Source organism: Martes martes (assembly GCF_963455335.1).
Source record: "Martes martes genome assembly, chromosome: 16".
NCBI classification, from domain to species: Eukaryota; Metazoa; Chordata; class Mammalia; order Carnivora; family Mustelidae; genus Martes; species Martes martes.
Window position 1 is genome coordinate 54,144,790 of NC_137904.1, and position 18,290 is coordinate 54,163,079.

Consider the following 18,290-nt stretch of genomic DNA (forward strand, 5'->3'; position numbering starts at 1 on the left):
TCATGACCAGTTTTTGTATGAATATGTTTTCATCTCTCTAGGATAAATATCCAGTAGTGAAATGATTTGGCTGTATGGGAGTTGCGGGTTTAGTGTTTTAGTGTTTTAATGGAATGACAAGCTTTTCCCAGAGTGGCTGTGCCATTTTCCACTCCCATCATCAAGGTAGGCGTGATCCATTCTGTCCACATCTTAGCCAGCATTGGATATGATTACCGTGTTAAAAAAAATTGTTAGCCATTCTGCTAAGTATGTAATGCAATCTCATAGTGGTTTTAATTTGCAGTTCCCTGCTGACATATGATACTGCACACCTTGTCATGTGTGTCTCTGCCACCTGCACATCTTCAGTGAACTCTCTGTTCTTATCTTTTGCCCATTTTCCAGTTGCATTGTCTTTTTTTTAACAGTTGAGTTTTTGGAGTTCTCTATGTGTTCAGATACCAGTCTTTTGTGAGATACATACTTTGTGAATACTTTCTCTCAGTCTATAGCTCATTCTATCATCTCCTTAACAGGATCTTTCACAAAACAATTTTTAAATTTTCATGGAGGAAAACTTATAATTTTTTTCCTTTTATAAACTGTGAATTTGGTATCCAGTCTAAGAACTCTGCCTAGTAGTAGAACCTGCAGATTTTCTCTTATTCATTTAAAAAAAAAATGTGGCTTTACATTTTACATGTAAGTCCATGATTTACATTAAGTTAATTTCTATATGAGGTGGGAGATTTAGGTAAAGATTTATTTTTATGCCTGTGGATCTACTTACTCCATTTGTTGGAAAGGTTATCCTTCATCAATTGAATTGCTTTCCCCCCTTTGTCAAAAATCAGTGAGGCATATCTGTGTAGGTTTATTTCTGGGTTCTCAGATCTGTTCTATCTTTGTGTTGATCACTCTGCCAATAGCACATTATCTTGATTACTCTAGTTTACATAATGCTATAACTCACTCCCTTGATTCTCCACAGAGGGGTCTGACCAAAACCACAGCTTTCTGTTTCAAAAGAGTTGATGGGGGTGCTCAGAATCTCTGACAAGGCCAATCACTAAAGTCTTCTCCTGCAGAAAGCCAGTCTCTGAAGACTGGAAAAGGTGTCTGCTTTATCTAGTGCCTAGGCATCAATACAGAGTGTCAAGGAAAATGAAAAAGTGAAAGATGTCTCCAAAAAGAAAACAAGGTAAACCTCCAGAAATAGACCCTCATGACATGAAGCTATATGATCTGCCTGACAAAGAATTCAAAATAGCTGTCACACACACACACACAAAAAGGTCATTAAAAAAAACTTTTATGCATTGGCCTAAAACCCCCAACATCATCACAAAAGTCTTATGAAGAGAAGAATCACAGGGCCGTTTGTAATGGTTAAGCTAGAGGTTTTCAACTATTTGTATTTATTCACAGTTATGAACACTAGAATATTTTGCTATGTACTACAAAGGGAAAGAAAGACTAAAAAACCTCCCTAAAATACCCAGACATTGTAATGCAACTATTAGAATATAGTATTTCCCACTGTAGATAAAATCAGTTACTGTATTACTCTTTGCATTATGTTTCAAATAGCTGAACACATTGTGAGCTCTCAATATATAAGAATTATCATTATTACTATGAATATTATTTATGTATCTCATTTCATGGTGTTCTTGTACATTACCTGGAAATCTATTTGTTCTTTCTAAGGGCAATGTGTAGACAAGTTTTCCTTCACTTTCTGCTGATAATTTGGCATCAGGAATGTGTTGTTTAATAAGTGATGTTATATTTTCCTGAACATGCGTTTCATTCAACTGCAAACTGGTGTTTGAAAAAAAAAAAAAAAAGAATCTCTGTTATTTGACATAGTCTCTAGTGGCATGACAAAAATTACTAGGTTCTGGCAGATCAAAAAAAAATCAATTAAAATCTAATGTAAGAGATAAGCCATTTAAATATGAAAAGAGAGGATAAAAAAAAATCAGATCATGTAAATGTAATGGGAGAAAACAGAGGGAGCTAATCAGAAATATTGGTCAGGCATTCAGTTCTAATGCCCAGACAAGGTTGATAACCACTGGAGTCCTTAAAGGGAGAACAGTGGCAGAGTACAGATACCAAGGACACAAACAGGACTACATAAAATGGAATTTTTCAAAGGAGTTTAAGTTGGCTTAATAGGATTATTGTATTGGGCAAGAAGAAGGAATATTTGACAGGCAAAGACATAAAGCAGGTTCAGTTATTCAATTTACTCTTTCATACAGATTTATTAAGTTATTAGTCTGTGATAAAAATATCCCTAAATGCTAGGATGAGGGTACAATGGTGAATAAGAGAGCATTGCCCTGTTCTTATGGAGTTTACTGTCTAGTAGGGAGACAGCGAGAAAAAAAAATAAACAAACAAAGAAATGATTAACAGTAGTAAATAAGTGCTATGAAGGAAATGGGTTATAGATAGAAATTAATTGCGGATAAATATGGGTATGGGTTGTTGAGATCACTAATTTTGCTTTCTTTGTATGCTAACCTCAGAACTTTGACTAAGAAAGAATATTATAGAGAAAACTAGTCTATCCACTTACAAATACCATGGATAACTCCCCAGTGTAGGAGAACAAATAAAAATGTATTAATCAAGTTTATAAATAATGCAATGGACAATATATTAGTAGTGACTTGGCTTCTAACTTTGGTTTTACCATTTGAAATATGTTACTTAACCTATCTGGGTAGTTTGCTCATCAGCAAAAATTAACACCTAAGGTTGTCCTAAGAACTGAATAATAGTGATGTTTGCACTTAGCAAGTCCTTTAAAAATGCCTATTGATTTGATCAAATGCTCATATTGAAATTATGCTATTTACACAAGTGTTAAGAACATCTGAGCATACGTGCTATTTTTAGAAGCTGTGAAACCCATTGAGGGAATAAAGCAAAAACCAAAAAAATCATAGTTGTTCTCCATGAGTTGCTACCCCCTGAAATAAGAATAATTTAAGAAATACTTCTTGGTCACTTAGAAGAGTTTGTGTGGGGCACTAAAGACAATGGCATGAGCAGTTTATGTATCCTCTCTTGAAGAGTGTATGGCTTGGAAATGGAGGTCAGCCAACTTTTTCTGAAAATGACTATGTTTTATTCAACACTGCTGTTGCCACATGGAAGCCATCATATGCAAGCTACATCTAAACACATGGGTATGGCTGTGTTCCAATCAAACATTATTTACAACAACAGGAAGTGGGCTGGATTTGGCCCATGGATCATAGTTGGCTGACCCTGATTTAGAAGAAGAAAGAAGGCAATTACACAAAGTATTGTCCAGGAGCCCATGAAGAGACTTGTGAATTGGGCAGAGATCCTGAGGAGCGTATTTTATTTTGAGTACATGTCCTGTTGCCATGCTATGTGCTAGGCACCATGTCATTTACTTTTCTATAACCTTTACCTGCAACTAGGAATTGTTATTCCCACTTCATAAGCGAGACAACAGTTTTGGAAAGTTTAATTAATTTCCAAGAAGCAATTCAAACAATGTAGCTTAGGAAATGAAATACTGGAAAAATACACAGAGCTGGAAGATTAATAAAGACTACATGAGATGGCATTCAAAATAATGCTTTAGGACTTGAAAAAGTGGTAATGGGTCCAAGAAAACTGAAAGGCTCAGTAAATAGCCTCAAACAAGGGGAAATGTAGGTCATGGTAGGACATGTGCAATGAACAATGAACATTTTATTTTTGACTAAAGGATACTGAATTGACTAAAGGCAAATAATAAGGCAATCATGATGGGGTGGGCCACACCAACATCTCATGACTACAAAATCTGGATTCCAGTAGGTAAAATGGAACCATTGAAGTTTTTTTGTTTGCTTTGTTTTGTTGTTGTCATGTATTTTTTTTTCTTTTTAAGGTATATTGATGGTCTAAGAGCTATACTTTAGATAAACTGACCAATTCATGAACAAATCAAAAATCAATTTAAAATATGGATATGGATATTAGTCTTCAAAATTAAAAATATCCAGTCTCATTTTTGGCTCTATCATTTATGAACCTAGGGAGACCAAATGTTTATCTGTAGAGTAAAAGTAACAAGAGTTTCTATCTCAAAAGACAAAGGATTTAAATAAAATAATGTTAAGTATCTTATCTCTGAGTGGGTCAATTAACAGCTAGAATATCCTACTATTCAAAATAATGATAGGGGCACCTGGGTGGCTCAGCGGGTTAAAGCCTCTGCCTTCAGCTCAGATCATGATCCCAGGGTCCTGGGATCGAGCCCCACATCGGGCTCTCTGCTCGGCAGGGAGTCTGCTTCTTCCTCTCTCTCTGACTGCCTCTCTGCCTCCTTGTGATCTCTGTCTATCAAATAAATAAATAAAATCTTAAAATAAATAAATAAATAAATAACAAAATAATGATAAAAATAAAATGAAGAGGATGGAAAGAAGAGGAAGCACAAGAACAGGATAGCTGGGAGGAGGAGGAGAAGCAAGGAGCCTACTTAAAAAATGATGTTAACAGATGGGGGAGAGAGGGTAGGGATGTATGAAACAATGTGTCAGTTGTGAAAGTTCCCTTAATATAAATCTTCCTTAACAGTGTGTTGTAATACATTTTCTACCACATTTATCTCAATTTTTTTGTTAAGTTATCTTATATTTTCTTGTTTTCTTTTCTTTCTTTCTTTCTTTCTTTTTTTTTTTTTTGAGAGAAAGAGTGCATGCATGTGTGTTTGGGAGGTGGGGGGCAGCTGGAGGGACAGAGGGAAAGGGAGGGAGAATCTTAAGTAGGATCCACGCTCTCACAACCCTGAGATCATGACCTGAGTCAAGAGATGTACCTTAACCGCCTTAGTCACCCAGGCAGGCACCCCAAGTTATCTTATATTTTCAATCTCAAACATCTGCCCATCGGTGTCTCTCATACACACACAGCAATTCCATATATGTACACAAGTATCTCCACATATGAATATGTAAACATCTCTGTGCAACAAATCAACAGTTTCTCATGTGCTGTCATGTACTGGGTCAAGCATCGTTTCTCCTCTAGCTCATTTCTCATTTTCCCAGCCTCCTGACATGGTCCTACCTTAAGTGATATCCAATGCCCCATTTCTTCTTGAGGAACAGAGAAGAACCTGCGCACTTCAGCTTCCCTTTGGAGAGAAACACTTTCCTATCTGAAATGGAAGAAGCCAAGAAGAAAGTTTGTTAGGAAATTGTCCATTCTTTCCCAAGAAAAAGACAGCAAATCATGATCCAACTGGAATTCAGGAGCTTCTGCATCTTTACATCCAGGGCTTAATAAAGACTCTTCAGAACAGGTACCCTTTAATATTATTTGTGTATTTCAGGTTATTGTTTTGCCATCCATCCAGCCAGGGAGGTTATGCGCATATGTCTTCTAATATAGACTACCATTACATTATTTATTTTAATCGACCAAACACCAAGATCATTTGAATATTTCAAGTTGATTCACCTTAATTTTGTGTGAGAGGATTAATGTAGTAGAATACAGATTCTCACTTCCCAAGAATTGACTTTCCTGATCATGTCCTGTGTAATCAAATGATACAAAATTTGGGGAGACACATGGAAAGGGTTGGGAGTGACTCTTTGGGTCCAGTTCACATCATTACCAGTGGTCCAGATTGCCAGGTAAGGCTAGATGACCACATTATTATTATTATTATTATTATTATTTTATTTATTTATTTCACAGACAGAGATCACAAGTAGGCAGAGAGGCAGGCAGAGACAGAGAGGGAAGCAGGCTCCCTGCCAAGCAGGGAGCCCCATGCGGGGCTTGATCCCAGGACCCTGGGATCATGACCTGAGCCCAAGGCAGAGGCTTTAACCCACTGAGCCACCCAGGCGCCCCTAGATGACCACATTATTAAATACAGCTGCTCAGAATACCAATCCGGTCTCCTATAGACTTCATCAGGACACTTAGGGGGAAGTCAACAGTTACCAGCCAGGATGTCAGCCTCATCCATGAACTGGGTACTGAAGAGAATCACACGGTCTGCTTTCCGCTCCTTCAGGAGGTTCCAAACCTTGTGCCTTGAAAAGGGATCCAATCCAGCAGTTGGTTCATCCAATAGGAAAACCTACCGAGGACGGATGTATATAAAGGGCATTTCCAGGAAAGTGCAGTTCTTCCAGAAAACATGCAGAAACCGTATTACTTATATATTTAAAAGGAGATTATAGTTAGGACCTGGTTATTATATTTAATGCTCTATCACAACTATTTTATCACAGATGTCCTTTGCAAATAAAAGATTTGAACTTCTACTAAATGTTTCATTTTTAAAAATTTGAATTCATCTCTAAATTTAGTCTGACTTACCTGAGGATCTCCTAAAATGGCAGTTGCAAAGCTGAGTTTTCTTTTCTGCCCACCACTTAAGTTTTGAGCCAGGACGTCTTGAATATTTTTCATCTCCAATTCCAGCAAGACTCTTTGTATCTAGCCAAATGACAACATTTATGTCACAAACCAAGATTTCTTTTCCTTTTTTTTTTTTTTTTAAAGATTTTATTTACTTATCTGACAGAGAGAGAGAGAGAGAGAGCACACAGCAGCGGGAGCAGGACAGGGAGAATCATGCTCTCCACCAAGAAGGGAGCCTAATGCGTAGCTCGATCCTGGGACCCTGAGCCAAAGGCAGAAGCTTAACTGACTGAGCCACCCAAGCACCCTTTTCTTTCCCTTTCTTTTTCCTTCCCTTCCCCCTTCCTTCTTCTCCCTCCCCCCTACCCCTTCCCTTTCCTTTTAAATTTGGAAATATAAGGCTATAAAGTGTAATGATTAAAAGCCTGGCTGGATTTGGAAACCACACCACTTTAACTAGCTGTGTGATCTTGGGCAAGTAAGTTGCTTTTGAACTTCAGTTTTCACATATGTAAAATGGGGATGATAATAGTACCTATTTCATAGAGTTGCTATAAGGAGTAAGTCAATTATTATATTTGAAATTAAGGATAATGCTTGACACATTATAAATCATACATAAATGTTAGCTGCTATCTAAATTAGATTTTTTTTGGCCCAACATTTAGACATGATTTGCACAAATATAATTTAATGAAAGCTTAAAGAATTCCATGCAAGTAGAGTCAACAATCTCATTTTAACCAGTACGTTAGTTCTAACTATTTAGTACCTCTTTGTCGACTTCATGTGACTGAATGCCTTTTATTTTAGCAAAGAGCCTAAGATTTTCTTTCACAGTGAGGAAGTCAAACTGCACATTGGACTGTGGACAAATTCCAGTGAGCTTGATGATATTCTCTAGGTCACTCATTTCTGAAAGTTTATTGTTGTAAATGGTGACTGAACCTATAACAAAAGTTAAAAGATAGTATTAGGGTAATGCTTGAATTAAGATTTTCTAGACAGACTCTTAACTCTAGAGAATACACTGATGGTTAACAGAGGGGAGGAGTCGGGGAGGATGGGGGAAATAGGTGATGGGGCTTAAGGAGGGTTCTTGTGATGAGCACTGGATGTTGTATGAAGTGTTGAGTCACTATAGTGTGCACCTGAAACTAATACTGCACTGTATGCTAACTAACCAGAATTGAAATAAACAGTTACAAAAAGATCTTTCTAGATGGAGAATCACTGTAATAAATTACACAAACTGCATTTTATTAATTACATTTTAGACACATGATTTTCTCTTCAAGGTTTTTACAATTCAGTCATTATGAGCTTCTCTTATAGTTGTGTGGTATACTGGAAAGAAAAAAAATGTCCCATCTGCAGATTTTCCCATCAAGATGTCATCCATTTATCCATCCCTTCCTAGGCTTGGTTATGTAACAAACAGAATCCTAGCAAATGGGACACAAGCAGAGGCTGTGAAGTTGCCTCTGCACTGGGATGAGCCTTCTCTTTGCTTCTGGGATCATGGACCCCTGGGTGAAGAATCCCAACCAGATTCCCAGAAGATGAAAGTCCATGTAAGCAGAGAGGAGCAACAGTCCTAACTGAAGCCCCGTATATGTGAGTGAGGACACACCAAAACATTCAGCACCAGCCAATGAAGTCCAGAAAGAAACAATGCCAGTCAACTCACAGAATCATGAGAAACAATAAAACATTTTTTGTATTAACCCAGTTAATTTGGTGGATGCTTGTTATGGAGCAAAAGCTAACAGGTACAAGTTCAAATGTCAAATAGTAACAAATGACCATGACAGTGGTTCTCATAAACAACTCATATTTCATATATACCAATTAAATATTACATACCTCTATAGATGAATTCTATAAGTTAACTTCCACTTTTCCATTGTTTTCTGTGTTTAAAGTGATAATCAGAAGGACTTTATACTAACAGCTGATTTATATATTGACCTGATTTTGGGAAAATAAAGTCTTACCTTCGGTGGGAACAGATAGCCCACTAAGAATATTTAACAGTGTTGATTTTCCAGCTCCACTGTGACCAAGTATTGCAGTGATTTGGCCTTCATATATGTCAAATACCAAATCTAGGAAGAAAAAGAAAGGGAAAAAGGTGGGAGAAAGGAAGGAAGGGAAAGTAGTAGGGAGACAGGAAGGAAAACAAAATCACAAATAAAACTGTATTATGGAGCTAATGGACTGCCTTTTTATATCCTTGAATGCCTTGTTCTCTAAATATGAATACAATGGGTTGTTAAATTCAAAATAAAAATAAAATGTGCTTTTATCAGTTTATATGTCTATCCTGTTTTGACACTTTGAAATTATGTGGTTTCTCAGCAGGTTACATATCTAATACTCCCAGGTTCATTGACATTGTCTGGCATATGGTAGGATGGATGTTAATATTTATGGACTAAATAACAGATTAATGGTAACAAACAAAACAAACAAACAAAATCCTTTGATATAAATTTCTCTTTTTGCACAAAAGAAAAATATACAATATCTACAACAGCTTTGAAATGACAGAAGAAAAATTTGAATGTGTAGAAACCAGTCCGCCCCCCAAAATCCCTAGACTCCCTCACTATTACACATCTTTCAAGTACATCAAATTCTAAAACATAATCATTTTTTTGTAACTTTTATGCAGTCAAAGCATGTGTTAGAAGGTGAATTTTACCATGTGGCTCAAATAACTCATTTCAAATCTGAAATACCACCAGTAACTGCTCACCAAGAGCAAAAAATATAGAATTAAAATCAGAAATCAGTATCAATACAATAACTAAATCTTCTTTTTTTCCCCCTTACCTTTCAAAGCTTCTATTTTATTAGGCTTTCCTTTATATTCTTTTGTAACATTTCTGATTCTGAAAAAAAAAGATATTTCAAGGTATGACAGTTTTATTCAGTTTGTAATTCTAGGTTTGGTTGACAGGATTGAATAAATCTTATCCTCAGGGCATAGGAAGATCTGGGATTTCATTCTCATGAAGCCATGGTTGTGTGAGAGAATCAGCTAGAATACTACTTCCCAGTCCTGGCTGCACATTAACATCACCTGAAGAGTTTTTAAAATTTACCTATGCTTAGATCCCATCACCAGATCTTCTGATTTCAAAGATTAGGGTATAGCCTGGCATTAGTATTGAGGCCAAGGATCTTCTCTAAATTGCAAAGCCAAAGAAGCTAGACCAACAGGTAACATGGCATCCAACACTGAAAGGTTCATCATGAACTACTGGCTCAGGTTGGAGGTATCTTGGGTTATCTTGAGTCAAGGTCTCCAGAAGTTGGTTCAGAGGTACAAGGGTAGAGTAAGGAAGAGATGCAAAGATGATAACAGTGACAGCATGGGTTTTGCGGTCTTACCTAATTGAGCTTATACTATCTATACCATTTAGTAGCTATTACTTTAACCAATGTACTTATCCCAGGTAAGTTTCAGCTTTTGAATCTGAAACTTTTGGGTGTTTTAGGGTTGTGTTGAAGGATGAGTGAAATTTTTCATCTTCCATGCATAGTGCTTGGTACATGATAAATATTCAATAAACATAAAATGGTACCAGTTAGATTATGTTGATTATGACAATAGATTATGATTATAATAATAGAACAGAATTAACATTTGCCTGGTGCTATTATAGACCTGGAATTCTAGGCACTTTATTGGTTTTATTCTATCAGGTAGATATGTAATCCATAAACTAAATCAAATTTATGTTTCTTATATTATCACCTACTATTCATCAAAGGATTCAGGCTCCATTCATATTGGTTTGTTTGATTAGATTCTTTACTCTATTTTAATCCCATTTACTATCACTCCATAGCACTTATGGTTGGGTGAGATGCTAAAGAGATAGAAGAAATACAAAAGAAACACAGAAACATTAAGTAAAGTCATTTCTTTGCTCCCTCTCAGCTGTTCCGCTGAAAGTTAAACCTAGCTTAGGTCACAGGATAGAGGAACAGGATAGAGGATAGAGGAACAGGCTAAAATAAAATATGGAACAGGCTAAAATAAAAACTGACATGGGCTTTAGAAGCTCTGTAGGCTAGGGTAATCTGAGATCATTCACAGAGGGCTGACAGGTGGGGAATTACTGATGGGCAAGGAAGATGTGAAAAGTCTGGGATCTTGAGGACTTTCTTCCTATTTTCTTATCTGGAAAGAAAAGTTGTCTGCCTCAAACGAAACACACATGTGGAAACCAGGATGTACATGACACTCTAAGGCACACCTTCCTTAATTCCCTTTGTGTCTGTCTCCAGATCCTTTCTCCCTTCCTCTCCCCTACTCTTGGCAATCAATAGAAGAAAGAGAAAAAAAAAACTGCAAGAAAAAAGTAGGGAGTATGATAAAGAAGGAGGGGCAAAGTGTGAATAAATGAGACCAGGTAAGGAAATGAGAGAAGCCAAGGACGGAGAAGAGAGACAGCAGATAAAAGAGAATCCAGGCAACGTTTTCTTTGGATTATCTTTGTCTGGTGAAATCTAAGTTTGCATTTAATGTAAATATCAATGATATGAGATAAAACAAGCTAAAGGAATTTTTCTCTAAACTTGAAGTGGAAAATGATGAAGGTAGTGTGTAGGGGGTAAGGTGGAAGCTGTCCTTAGGGCACAAAAGAGAACTGTGCTGGCCTCAGGGGCTGTTAGCTTCTCAGTCTTTGGCCTGCTCTCCATCTGCATACCTGATAGCTTCTTTTCCATGCAATTCTGGAGACACTGGTTCAAAGAAGTCATTAGATGAAGGATCAGAGTCAATTTCATCTTCAAGAACCACACGATCAGCTTTTTGTTGCCGTGACCAAAAGGAAGACTTCAGGAAAAAGAAGGGGGGATACCCATGCCCATATTCATCTACATGAACAGGAGACAAATATTGGGTCAATCACCAGGTTTTTTTTTTTTTTTTAAGATTATTTATTTATTTATTTGACAGAGAGATCACAAGTAGGCAGAGGCAGGCAGAGAGAGAGGGGGAAGCAGGCTCCCTGGCGAGCAGAGAACCCAATGCGGGGCTCGATCCCAGGACCCTGGGATCATGACCTGAGCTGAAAGCAGAGGCTTTAACCCACTGAGCCACCCAGGTGCCCCGGGTCAATCACCAGTTTAAGAGAAAGAGTCATCCTAATAAAGCAGAGCAAAGTCACCTTTTTGCCCAGACACCCGAATGCATCATCAACACAGGGAATGCACACATTTTCCTTGATAGGTGTAGTCCGCATAAGGGAAAAAAAATCACTAAGATATCTCTATTATAACAATTGTTCCTAAAGGGAGAAAGGCAACTGGAATTTTAAAAAATCCAAGAGGGATTTTAAATTTTAAGACTTTCCTTGATGCTGAGAAAACCAGCTATTGGAATATAAATGCAAGATTTGCTGTGCATGCCAAATGCTATCTAGGAGTCCAACTGTCATGTCGCCCGCAAAGGACGAACAAATTGAGAAATTGAGAATTTGTATCCAGTGGTAACATTGGATACAAATATTCCAAGAGGAAACAGAACAGGATTTAATGAAAATGAGGGATACAGTGTAAGAAAGGAGAGAAAAGGGTAAAATAATTTATTAAAATTTAACAGAGAGGAATTTTTTTTAAAAAGCTCCTTTGTATTTATGTTTTATCCCATCCCCAAATAATAACTTTCCTCTGAAGCAGATTTACTCTTCATGACCCTCTTTCTGGAAATTAATCCACAATGTATTTGCATTTAATTGGCATTTCTATTTCACAACACGATCGATTCACTGTTTCTAGACATTTCTTGGCACCTTCGCCCTCACTCTTTCTTGTCTGATCCTTTGACCAAGTGTTGAGTTGTTGACTTAAAAAGAAAAATGCTCAATGTGTTTATTTCATTAGTAATTTCCATAATTTTTAATGATTGAAGTATGATTAACAAATAAAAACTGTATATATGGAAGGTGTATAATGTGATGGTCTAATACAGGCATTTACTGTGAAATATTACCACCATCCAGCTAACTAATGTATCATCACCTCACATGGTTATCATTTTTCTGTGTGTGTGTGTGGTGAAAACACCTGAAACCTACTATAGAAGTAAAAACATATGACCTATTGACTTTCCTACTGTGGAACTCTGGGGAGACTTTTAAAAATGTAGATGCCCTGGTCCCACCACTGATAAAATGAATCATAATCTCTTGGGGTTGAATTGTGCTTGGCTTTTTTTTTTTTTTTTTTTTTTTTTAAGTTCCCGTGGTGGTTCTGAAGTACAGTCAGGGCTAAGAACCACTGAGCAAAATAGACAAAAGCAACCATAAATTCCCATGACTAAGTACCAAGAGAGACGTATTTAGGAAATAGCTTTCTAAGCATCACTTTAAAAAAGAAACAAACTGCATTTAGAGCACAGTGAAGTTCAAAGATCAGTGACCCTATAAACAAAATTTAAGCTGTAGTTCTGAGCAGTCAAGTAACAAGAAATAAAGAACGAATGTGGCTGTTGGCAATGACCTTGTTCATTGCCTTTGATGCACAAAGTAGTTTTTAAAACATAAATAACACATGTGTTAGATGTGTCTTTAGGAAATGATATTCAATTTTAATCACATCTGTACTTACTTGGCAAAATTTTCTCGAAATAAATGGTCAGTGCCATATAGAAGAGAAGATCAAAAGCCAACATGAAATTTGTTGCTATTATCAGATTTGAATAGTCCGATGGATTAGGAAATGCATTAGAATTCAAATCATAGTCCAAGCGCAAAAGCTGAAAATTAAGAAGTAATTAATGAAAGGACATCAGGTTTGCGATAAATGGTTAACAATTGGGTTTGGCATAAACGTGTAAGAGCTACTTCTTGCTTCCTATGGGGAGCACAAAGTTGAGTGAAACTGCCTTCTTTACAATTCTCAAATCTTTTGGAAGGCGTGTAACCCAACTATAATGAAATTTAGTAATTGCTGTGGTTAAATTATGTTCCAAATGAAACTGGAGCATTAGGACTATTACAGGATTTTTGTTGCCTTCGTGCCCGCGGTTCTTGGTCACACCACTTCACAGAATAAAGAGGTAGACCAGACGAAGAGTGGTGGGCAGCAAGGCAAAGTTTATTGAGTGAGTGTACAATGCTCCCAGAGAGGGAGGGGACCTGAGAGAGTTGACATTTTGGTGTTCATATCCAGGGGTTTTTCTGAGCTTTTTTGCAGATGTATCTTGAGCATCCTGAGTGTGGGTCCCTGTTCACTGGTCTCTAAGTTGTGCCAATCAGGGCTTTGATCACGCACCTGTCTACCTATTGTGTTATCCACGTGTTAATGGTCTTTTGGGCTGACATTTGGACATGAACTGCCTCAACTTGTGGTAGTGACCCCACATTTTATGGTTCATTGTTTTGTTTCAGGATATTGCAAAACTCACTTCTGCAGAGGCTGCTAGACAGGATGCCACTGTGGTCTTCTGTAGTCCATAAAACAGGATGCTAGTGTGGTTTCATCTTAGCTGTCCTGGCTTTCTGTTTTCTTGTTGGGAACCCTGGCCCTGACTACCTAAGTGTTCACTGAACTCCTAATAGGAGGAAGCAGGGACGTATAGGAGATGACATTTGAGCTCAACCTTAGATAAATTTTTACCAAATAAGATACAGGACAAAGGTGTGGTCCTCCTTGAAAATGGCTACATGAGAGAGAATTCATGCTCTTAGAAAAACAAAACAAAACTGGTGTGCTTAAGGAGAACCTGTGGGGAAAGTGGGGTATAATGTTCAAGTTAATGGGTCTTTTATAATGAATAATCCTCTCGTTAAGAACCAAATATACGTATGCAAGGATCGACATTGCCATTTAATTGGAGGGACAGCAAATGAGTTCAATGTGAGAATCAGATTAAGAGAAATGACATTTGATGAGCATAAATGTAATTTGCTCATCAATTAATATGGTTTTAAGTTTTGATTTTCTTTTCTTTTATACAGTGGTCTATACATTCACATGTGTTGTTCAATTATAAAGTCAAAATGAGAGCTAGAATAATTAGAATTCAATTTGCAATATCAAATCCATATTTAATTAAGCGCCAAAGAAAATACTTTAGATCATCTCTGAAGAATGATATGCTGACCTTCTGTTTTTTTTTTTTTTTTCCAGTCACCAAATGGCTTATTTTGCTGAGTTGAGTATGCCCAAAGCTTTTAAAAGTTCATCTTTGAGAGTCATCTGGGTGGCTAAGTTGGTTAAGCCACTGACTCTTGGTTTTGGCTCAGGTCATGATCTTAGGGTCTGGGATTGAGTCCCTCATTGAACACTGCACTTAGCACAGAGCCCACTTGGGATTCTCTTTCCCTAGCCCTCTGTCCCACTCCCCTACTCTCTCTCTCTCAAATAAATAAATAAATCTTTTTTTTTTAAGTTTATCTTTGGGGCACCAGGGGGGCTCAGTTGGTTAAGTGACCGGCCTTCAGCTCAGGTCATGATCCTGGAGTCCCAGGATCGAGTCCACCATTGGGCTCCCTGCTCAGCAGGGAGTCTACTTCTCCCTCTGACACTCTCCCTTCTCTTGCTCTCTCTCTTTCAAGTAAATAAATAAAATCTTTTTTTTAAAAAAGATTTTATTTATTTATTTGACAGAAAGAGAGATCACAAGTAGGCAGAGAGGCAGGCAGAGAGTGAGGGGAAAGCAGGCTCCTTCCTAAGCAGAGAGCCCACTGCTGGGCTTGATCCCAGGACCCTGAGATCATGACCTGAGCCGAAGGCAGAGCCCAACCCACTGAGCCACCCAGGCACCCAAAGTAAATAAATAAAATCTTTTTAAAAAGTTCATCTTTACAATGTAACAGTAGTCTGCACTGAGGTTTTGAATCTGACAAGGCTAATCACAGAAAAGACTATAAACAACAGAATTCCAGACAGGAAAAATGTATCTGAAATGCCATCAAACAGTTGGGCTGTTTCTCACCTGGGCCATTCCAAGTGTGAAGGCAAAGGGGCTAAGAAAACTTAAAATCCACTCCAAGGATGTAGGAAGTTGCCTGTACAATGCTGTAAATCCCAAACTTCCCCAAAAGACGGTGAGAAGGAACACGACCAGACCAGTGAGGAAAGATTTCTTTACCAAGACGCTCATTAGAAAAGCCAATGCTATCTAAAATGAGAGAAGATCCAGTTGGTTTATATTTCCCTAAGGGTTATTCTTAGCATAACACAATAAGGAATTGTATATACAAAATTAGAGTTACATTTTTTTTGTCTATAATACAAAACTGTGCCCTATAAATTGCACTATAAGTTGGCATTACAAAACATTACAAATCTTAAAAAAAAAAACACTACAAATCAAATACATGGATGTTCTCAGGCAAACAGCAGATAGTGAAGAAAAGGGATATGGAGAATAATTACGTATTTAGAAACCAACACTTGATCCTTAGGGTAAGAGTTGGATGGAAAGCAATTTAATTCACCAACTCACCAAAGACAATCCATAGAGGAAGAAGAGGGTGAAGATCGCCGTGAAGCCAGTGAGAACGACAAACTGGACAGATTTTATAATGAATGCCAAGGAAAGTGCCATAATGAAGATGAAAACACCATAGAGCAGACCCCAGGAGAGCCTAGGATAGAAATAAGATGTTATTTTAGAATTTCATGTTCCACTGAAAGGAGGATCCAGAATGGATTCTAACAGTATTCATTGATACCTTCATGCTTTCGGTAGATACTTATTGAGTTTCCGGATATGTAAATATAAGGTAATTGTTTGGGGAAAAATTCCTTAGGAGTTAGGGATATTTTTTGTCCTAAAATTAATTCCAGAAATATACACACACATACACACACACACACACACACACACACATATCACTGTGGGGAAAAGGAGAAAATAGTCTTCTAGTCTATTTGATTTTGGTTCAAACATTTTTTTCTGCTGCATTCATACTCTGTGACCTTGAGCAAACTCTGTAATCCCTCATCTTTTTTTCTTTTTTAATTGCTCTAGACACTGGAAATAATACCACAGTATTGGCTCAATGAAGTCATGTCTAAGTGGGACACTGTCCAAGTACCTCGTAACTCCTCAGTGAATCTCAGGTCTTTTCTCCTCTTTGGGGCCTCTCTAAGGGTGAGGAGCTCCATGGATTTCCTCAGAGATATAGGATAGTTCACCTTCCTTTGTATAATTCTTTTATCATGTTGATTAACATTCTTTAAAGGGTATAATGAAATAATGAAAACAAAACACCAGCAAACCCAGCAAAATAACAGCCTACATGTATAGCAATTACTCTGCACCAGAGTGTTTTTATGAACTTAGCAAATATGAAATCATTCTATTTTCACAAAGGCCCTATGCAGAAGCATCATTATTTTCTTCATTTTCTAGACAAAGAACCTACTGAACAAAGATTTGAAGTAACTATGATTTCAAGTCCAGGCTTTCTGGCTCTAGAGCTGTTAGAGTTCACTGTTCTGCCATACTTCCCTCCTATATTAATTCAATAAGCAGTTCAATATTGACTTATACCATTTTCTTCCAGACTGCAAATTTATTGCCATTTGCATATTGCATGTGGCTTCCTAGCCTCTGTGTTATTTTACTTCCTTTTCACTATGAACACCACCTCCATGTTTTTAAGTCATTCTCAAGTTCTCTCTCACACAGGACCTTGTCCGTGCTTGGAATTATACAGCTTCTGGCATTTTAAATTCAAACCACATAGCCCCTATTCACAAGCCTGTTCTGCCAGCTTGTTCCTTCAAATATATCCATCATAACCCATCTTTAGTCTCAAAAGAGCTCCTGGTCTTTGATCTCTTTTTTCCCCTTTCAGTCTCATGCTGGCTTGAATTCTATTTCCAATCAGCTTTGACAACCAAATCTACCATTTCTACCACACTCTTACCAGTAGACTCAATGGCCATCCCTCATTATCCCTACCTCACAACCAGTAGACTCAATGGCCATCCCTCATTATCCCTACCTCACAATCAGTAGACTCAATGGCCATCCCTCATTATCCCTACCTCACAACCAGTAGACTCAATGGCCATCCCTCATTATCCCTACCTCACAACCACTATCCAAACTCAAACCTGCTATTCTTTCTTCAGTCTGAGAAGCACAGTAACCCACAGCCTTAACTTGGCAAGCGTTACATCAATGACAATTTATCCCACTCATAGGGAAGAGTTAGAAAATGATTAGGTTTGAATACTCTGAAGAGGCCCACTTTTCCTAAATCCCTACATTTATTTGTTTGTGCTATGCTTTACTCACCAGAATGCTGAATCCCGAAGACCCATCATCCTCATCAAGCCCTTCATCTTTTTCCTCTCTCTTGTAACATTAAGAGATGCATAATAAGTGAATGAGGAAAAGGAAATTATGCAGAAGAAAATGAAGAAATCAGCTTCAATGCCCCCCTGACTGACGAAGGGATGTATCTTCATATTTTTTCCAGTAACGGACATCAATTCCTCCATCACTGAATGATTTGTTGCAGTCTGAGGAAATACATTAACAAACGAAATTTGTATATTCGAGGATGGCATGCTCTTTTTTCTTTCAGCCATCTGTTTTCCTCTGAACACAAAACTGTTAAGTCTGGATCTGATGCTAGCCTAAATTTTCACTTCTGTGTTCCACCACTGGCCCACTGACTCCAGGCATTCTGAGCTTCTCACAGTTCTCAAAATTTACTATGTGTTTTATCACCTCCCTGCCTAACCCTGCCTTATAATGTGCCTGACATACGTTAATGACCTTATATACTTGGCAACTCTTACCTCAAGCCTCATTTAAATTTAAATTTAAATGATTTAATTTAAATTTAAATTTAAATCATTTAAATTAGGAATTCTCCCATGGCATTTTAGGTTGAGAA

The 18,290-nt window shown here is 37.5% G+C and overlaps 1 protein-coding gene across 3 annotated transcripts in view; it reads right to left on the reverse strand.

The window, feature by feature from the left end:
• Nucleotides 1–18,290, reverse strand: part of ABCA8 (ATP binding cassette subfamily A member 8) — a 67,389-nt gene that overhangs the window by 36,280 nt on the left and 12,819 nt on the right. For all 3 annotated transcript variants that reach the window (XM_080825947.1, XM_080825945.1, XM_080825946.1), the window contains 12 exons: nt 17,684–17,910; nt 15,878–16,019; nt 15,365–15,550; nt 13,033–13,180; nt 11,130–11,298; nt 9,244–9,302; nt 8,403–8,513; nt 7,178–7,353; nt 6,361–6,480; nt 5,980–6,118; nt 5,092–5,182; nt 1,667–1,806 (listed from right to left, as the gene is read on the reverse strand). In XM_080825947.1, coding sequence (XP_080682073.1) covers nt 1,667–1,806; nt 5,092–5,182; nt 5,980–6,118; nt 6,361–6,480; nt 7,178–7,353; nt 8,403–8,513; nt 9,244–9,302; nt 11,130–11,298; nt 13,033–13,180; nt 15,365–15,550; nt 15,878–16,019; nt 17,684–17,910 — 1,708 coding nt within the window. The remainder of the gene's footprint in view (nt 1–1,666; nt 1,807–5,091; nt 5,183–5,979; nt 6,119–6,360; nt 6,481–7,177; nt 7,354–8,402; nt 8,514–9,243; nt 9,303–11,129; nt 11,299–13,032; nt 13,181–15,364; nt 15,551–15,877; nt 16,020–17,683; nt 17,911–18,290) is intronic.